Source organism: Ctenocephalides felis, unplaced genomic scaffold (genome assembly GCF_003426905.1).
Source record: "Ctenocephalides felis isolate EL2017-DRISC unplaced genomic scaffold, ASM342690v1 CF-g0.4_SCAFFOLD_03572, whole genome shotgun sequence".
NCBI classification, from domain to species: domain Eukaryota; kingdom Metazoa; phylum Arthropoda; class Insecta; order Siphonaptera; family Pulicidae; genus Ctenocephalides; species Ctenocephalides felis.
In genome coordinates, this window is record NW_020539726.1 from 17,345,125 (window position 1) to 17,352,360 (window position 7,236).

General features: G+C 28.2%; 1 protein-coding gene across 1 annotated transcript; it reads left to right on the forward strand.

The window, feature by feature from the left end:
• The first annotated feature begins 4,733 nt into the window (after positions 1-4,733).
• LOC113388182 (odorant receptor 2a-like) lies at positions 4,734-6,679 on the forward strand. The gene is made up of 6 exons (XM_026625584.1): positions 4,734-4,804; positions 5,167-5,403; positions 5,556-5,655; positions 5,724-5,834; positions 6,404-6,559; positions 6,617-6,679. Exons 1-6 carry the CDS (start codon positions 4,734-4,736, stop codon positions 6,677-6,679), a joined length of 738 nt encoding a protein of 245 aa, XP_026481369.1.
• The last annotated feature ends 557 nt before the right edge of the window (positions 6,680-7,236 follow it).

Genomic DNA, 7,236 nt, shown 5'->3' on the forward strand with positions numbered 1-7,236 from the left:
CGTTTATGTTGCCTTTTTTGAATCCCCTCAATTGAATACCGTAGGCCCATATCGGTTTCGGGATTCTTATACATATTAAACTTTTATTATAAACTGATAGTTTAGATTTTCGACTAATTAACCAATGCAGGTTACTTCTCATGCTTTCTAGGTGTTTCTATGTGCTGTTTTTTTGTCAATATATGTGATTTCTAATATTACTTATGCAACAATTGTTGCATTTAAGATTTTGACTGGGAGGCACGTCTCCTTGCAGAGGTTGAATGTTACGTGCGTTGAGTTAGAGTTGTCAAATTCAATCCAGAGTTTGAACCCCTTTTTTCATGTTTCTCTGTATGTTTTTAGTGTCATTTTGTTTCTGTAGCTGGACTTTGACCCTGAGCGATGATACATGTGTTATAGGCAAACATTGCCAAATTAGTGTAGTGATTCTCAGATTAATCGGCTGTGCACAACAGAATCATGGGAAGACCTAGAATACTACCTTGGGGAACCCCTGAATTTATGGCTTTTGTTTTGGACTGAGCACATAGTTTTTGTTTTTCGTTTAAGTAACATTTCATTGCTAAACGATTTTAAAAGTTTGATAATACAGTAATACCTTACTTAACTCTGTTTTAGTTTAGAAATAATGTCATAGAAGAAATGAAAAAATGAAAAAAATGACGATAAAATTGACTTCAACGTGTTATTCATCTTCAACTAATTTCTCTTACCTCAATATATTCATGTAAAAATAGCCTCGTTCAGTTCTGTTTCGCATTACGCTCTACTAAGGTGGAACGTATCCCCCACGTTAAGCGGAGTATTATTGTTCGTAAAATTAATTATGCAATTGATAAATTAACAAAAACAAAAGTATAAAACTTAATAAATTTGATGAATTTTATGAATGTATTTTCGGAAAAAAATATAGTTTTAGTATTTGACTCCGTCCGATAGTCAATCGGATGAACATTCGACCACCTATGCTACATATAGAATTAACTCTAAACGTTTATTTAACATTTTTATTTTCATACCAGAAATCACACCAAAGGTGAACGTAATATTAAATATAATATCTTAATTTAGCCCTTATTACTTCATAGCACAATAGACTATAGACCGCCCATTGTTTATTAGTGTCATGAAAATCATAAAATCGAACGATTCCTTCGTTGTGGCGGCACGAAAGCCGCGCCTAAAAAAGGACCACCGACATAGAGATATAGCAAATTAGCGTGTTATTTTATCAATATAAAACTCTAGACAGAAAGTTTTATATGGCCTGACATTATACATAATTATAGTTTTTTGCAATGTTCGGTCAGGGGAATGGAAAAATGAGTACAAATTAAATTTCTCGAGAGTTTATGCGCTTGATTTACTTGCATGAACAATTCAAAATTAACGATTGTTTACTAATAAACACATTGACACAATCGAAATAAACTTAGTTGTTTGTTGTTAAATTGGATAGTGACATAAAATTGCATTAAAACCGTTGGTATGACAACCACAAGTTTCATGATAAAATGATTTTTTTCTAGAGAGTTTACATACTTTTACCAAAAATTCAAATTTCATCTCGTAAACTAGAGTAAACATACGTTCAAAGTTTTCTCAAGTTGAAATACGATTAGAAAAAAATAAAAAAGAGTGCGGGTAAGGATCACACGCGATTGAAGTAAAACTTATTTGCTACTGTACAAAGTAGCAAATTTAAGTTAAGTAAAAATAAAAACATCATATAACAATTTTGAATAATGTTTATTAGTAATATGGTAATACTCGTGATGCGCACATTTATTAGTGTCAACCATTATACACATTTACATAATGATATAATGATAAATTATATATTTATAATAGCATTAAAAATGTTTATAATATTTAAAAATAATAATGTAATTAAGTCATACTTCAAATATGACATGATCGGTTTGTCATTGTAATTAGCATTTAGAACTTGAATCTTTACTAGAGAAATGAAATAATTGCTGATTAATAAAATCTATAATATTCGTTCACACAGTGGATTATGTTAAATAACGCCTAAGCAAATATTGTTCTACGCAGGGCCGGTCCTGGGGTCCTTGGCGCCCGCATGCAACATTTTTTCTAGCCCCCCCCCCCCATTTAAATTTTAACTGTTTTAACAGTTTGTCATGTAAATTGTATAAATATATACATATTTAAAAAAAAAAAATATTTTTAATTATTCTAGATTTCGTACATAAAAAATTAAATATAATCTAAAAGCGTATAAATTACATTGATTTTAAATTTATTTAAAAAATCAAATAATCAAATATTTTTTAATTTTCAATTATTTTTAACGTATGTGTTATATTAATATTTGGGTTTTGAAACATTTTACTTATTCATTATGCAATTTATTCTATTGAGCAACTCATGCCAAGAGAGCTGAAAAAACTAGCTTTTCAATTTCAATCAAAATACTCATTGTGGATTTTTCAAATTTTAATTTAATTTAATATTTCATTATTTACAATATCCAAAATTGAGTCGTAAACTTCTCCTTATTGATATCGTAAGAGCCGAATTGTATTTATCCTTGCTTTCGCGTCATATTCAGAGTATCAGGTTAAATATTCAAGTTAAATTTTCAACGTATTTTATAAGTATTGTCCAAAAATCAATAAAAAGTGACCAGAAATTACACATTTCTTGAACTATATTCGAAAAAAACTAATTATATGTGATATGTAATATTTCTGCATAGTCAATTATTATTAAATTTAGAGTATGGACACCACTAGGTATAACAAAAATCTTAAGATTTTTGTTCCAAAGAAAATTTTGCTTCCATTTTTCATATTTGTTCCATATCCATGACCTTAACCACGCATATCTTCAACATTCAAAGTTCATCAGATGCAAAACATTTGCAACAAAAACAAAAGTTACAATTAAATTTCTCGGAATAAACTTGCCCTTTTCTAAGCACTGATTCCCCATTTTTCATTTTCCCGATTATATTTTGTTTAAACTAAATTAGCTTGCAATTTTTTGTCAATAATGCCCAATAATTAATTTAATCTCTCGCAGGTGTGCGCTTATGGAATTGAACACTAGATAATTTACTTTTCAAGTTCACGGTAACTTCAAACAAAAATATTGAATAAGTAGATTAAGCAATAGACAAAGCTGTCATTTACTAATTTGCAGAGTTATTAATCGGTTAATTGTTTCTACTGATATCACATTGCAAAATAAATATGCTTTTTGTGTCTCCGTATCCCTAGTTAAGTTAGATCGTTTATTATAATTTATTAAGTATTCTAGATTTTATATAAATAAAAACTATAAATAATATATTATAAATTTATTTTCCAAAACTCGTTATGACGCCCCCTAAGGCTTGCGCCCGCATTTTTTGCATGCATCGCCCTGGTTCTACGCATACAACGACAGATCTATTTACAAACACGGCCACTAATCACAATCGATTCGTATTGAAATGATTTAATCGAAAGCGAATAACGTACAGTTCTGCCGTGACGGACTTCCGTTGCATTTGTACGGATTTATACCCCAGTCGCGACTAAAGAAGTTTTACTTCAAAAAATTATTTATTTAATTTACCTTACACTAAATGATAGGAATAACAACCGCAAGTTTATGGGAACAATTAAATTTTTTTTTGACTTTATAGATCTCTCCCAAACTTTGAACAGTCTTCCAAATATAACTTTCTTGGAGCTGGAAATCAATTAGAAAAAACTGACTGGTTTGTTGTTTATTGAAGTAGATAAACTGCAAAGCAACTTAAACTTGTGCATAAAATAATATCTATCAATTAATTTTACCTCACAATAAACCACGAATTTATATTAGGAATGACAACCACAGGTGTAGTCTTTGTGAAAAGAAATAAATATATTGTGAGTTTATAGACAATTGCAAGAATTCTAATGCATAAATTTTCTTAAATATTTCACAATTCTATATTACAAGGATCAAAATATCTAAACTTGTGGGACTTTTTACCTTTTCTTACTTCCTTGATGATAAGTCTTCTAAGATGACAATAATTTCAAAAGAAAAATTTTTGAAATATTATAATTGAAAGTGAAAGAGATTGAAGAGATATTTAAAGATATTTAATTATAAGACACCTTTGCCTGAGATATGAAAATATGTCAATAAAAATATATGTGCATCAAAATAAAAATATTTATATAATAGTTGTAAGTTAAATGTATATTAATATATACTTTTATTTACTATATTATTTTTCAGGTATATTTATATATAGAGAATGAAACCATAACTAGACATTTATTCATGCAGATCTACCTCGTTAAAAAATAATTTTTGGTGCTGACATGGATAATAAAAATCATAATATCTTTTCTCTGAATTTGACTATTTTACGGTTTTTTGGATGCTGGCCAAGAAGGAATGCTACGATGGCATATAATTTATATGGACTGATTATGATTATGTGTCATTATGTATTCTACACTATAACACTATTTTTAAGTTTAACTCGGTCAAACATATTAGAAGATATTACAGCATCATTATTTATGTCACTGACATTCCTGGCTATGGCTCCAAAGTATTGGATATTTTGGACCAAAAGACATGAAATTAGGACAGTCATAAATGAAATTAAATCATTTAAAATTAAAGTTTTTGATGATGAAAATATTGTTGAAATTGTGGATCGTAACCAGAGGAAAGGCAAATTTGGATGCATGTTGCTCTTCTACTTAGCAAGTATGGCTTTGCTTTCTTATTATGCTACGCCATTAATCGACTTGGATGCAAGACGTTTACCTTTTTTAGCCTGGTATGTAAAAAAATAGTTTAAGAAAGATTCACTTTTTGTAAAATTTAATAAATAAATATTTTATTAAATATCAAAAAAAAAAATTAGAAACGCCACATATACATCTTTGTAATCAAACAATACTTGAATTTTTTATCAAGTGCATGCCAAAACTTTTAAAACGTAAAGATATGTAAAAAAAAATATCTTAAATGTGAAATCAATGCACAATTAGATTCAATACAAGCATTTTTGTCTAATAACACAATTACATTGGATTACTAGATAAGTATTTAACCAACTCGATTATATTCATGATAAATATTTCTTTCATAGTGTCATTCAGAGTTTTCTTATTTAAAATTTTCAATTATATATTTTAGGTATGGAGTAGACCATAAAAAATCGCCTTGGTACGAATTGTTTTATATTTACCAGTGCGTTGGTGTAACAATCAACTGTTTAATAAATGTCAGTATGGATACTTTTCCTACACTTGCTATGTCCGCAATAGTTGCTCAAATAGAAGTTTTGTCTTATAAACTTAAACAAATTGGCCAAGAAGTGGTGCAAGAAATAAAGATACAAAAATGTGTGATACATCATAATTTCATACAGAAGTTAGTATATTATTCTAATTAATGGTGAGTAATTCATTTCAAAAACAGAGATGATGGAGAATATTTTTATTTTCAATAATTTATGTCTCAATTTGGACACTAAATATATATATTATTACTTGACCTCAATATATTTTATTATATATTTATAGATTAATTACCGATGTTGAACAAATATTCAGCATCCCTCTTCTGGTACAATTTCTTCTTAGTGGTGTTATAATTTGCGTAATTGGATTCCAATTATCAATGGTAATGATGAAATATAATATTCAGAAAATATTTTTACAATTGTTTATGGTGCAGTATAAAATTTTTAGTTGTCTCCAACCAAAGACAAAGTCAGCTTCGTTATGAATTTAGTTTACTTCTTCACCTTTACTTTGCAAATTTTCTTACCATGTTATTTTGGTAATGAAATATCATCAAAGGTAAGAATTTACTTCAAATTACTGGTATACGAGTACTTCAAACAGAATTATTCCTTTCCATTCAGTGCTATCAAAACATAACTTCATTAGAAACTTTGATATTCATCCTTTTAATTTAAATTTTTATTTGAGAACAAATTCACTTTTAGGTCACTTAATATAAAATTAAATAAATTAAATTTTTGGTTAAACAAATATTAATTAATAAATGCAATCTGGATTTTTATTCAATAATTTGAAACAAACTGAGACGGAATGTATTTCAATAAAATGGCAAATATGTATTCAGGGATATATTGATTACTGAACGTCACTCGTATGTTATAAAGCTGGGTCAGAAAAACCCTGTTATCTAAGATTTTTTTTTGACATTTGTGCGGTTTCTAGGTTAGGTTTTCTATCTGACAACTTAAAAAAACGTCTGACAACTGCACAGCAACCACATGGTTTTGTCAATATTTAGAACAAATTTGTATGGAAAGTTCTTCATAACGCCTTGCCACAACATAGATTTATTATGCCGCAGAATGGGTCCCATAATTTATATTTATATTTTAAAAATGTTTCAGAGTGCTTTAGTATCGCAATCAGCATTTTCGTCGTCATGGATTGAAACTGATTCCAAAATAAAGAAAAATATGATAATATTTATGGAACGTTCAAAAAGACCTCTCAAAATATACGCAGGAAAAGTATTTGAGCTCAGCTTAGGAACATTCACCATGGTATTTATTGAATATTAAATATTTACTTACAAAATTGCGAATAATAAAATATTTTAGATAATTAATGCTTCTTACAAATATTATGCTGTTCTGCATCATATGCAGAAACGTCGGACATGAGCAGTTTGTGGCATATTTGGAAGAATACTGGGATCAACTTTAATACTTATTGTTGACATATAAGATAAATATATAAATGCTATAGATAAAAATATTATAATTAGAAAAGTGCGTGTGAGAAATTATAAATTTAATGTATAAATAAACTTGATTGCGGAAGTTGAGAGTATCAACTGAATCAAAAATGCAAAATCTAAAAATGTTTAGAACATTAATATGATTAAATGTGATAAATTTCGGTTATAAGCGCTAAAATGTAAGCACAGCATATGTAAATAATTACAACACTGCTGAGATTCATTTAGAGTTCATAACTGATTTTTCAAATCCATCATATTTAATCATATCAATATTTAAAACATTTTTCAGATTTTGCAGATTTCTATACCATATAATAAAAAATTACCTTATAATATATATTTCTAATTTGCTTACATTTCAATATAATGTCACTCTATTAGAAATTTTAAACGAAGGCGAAAGAATCTATAAATGCTACCGGCATTACGAAATCATGTAATTTATCACATATGATTTGTCAGCCATATCGAATCAAT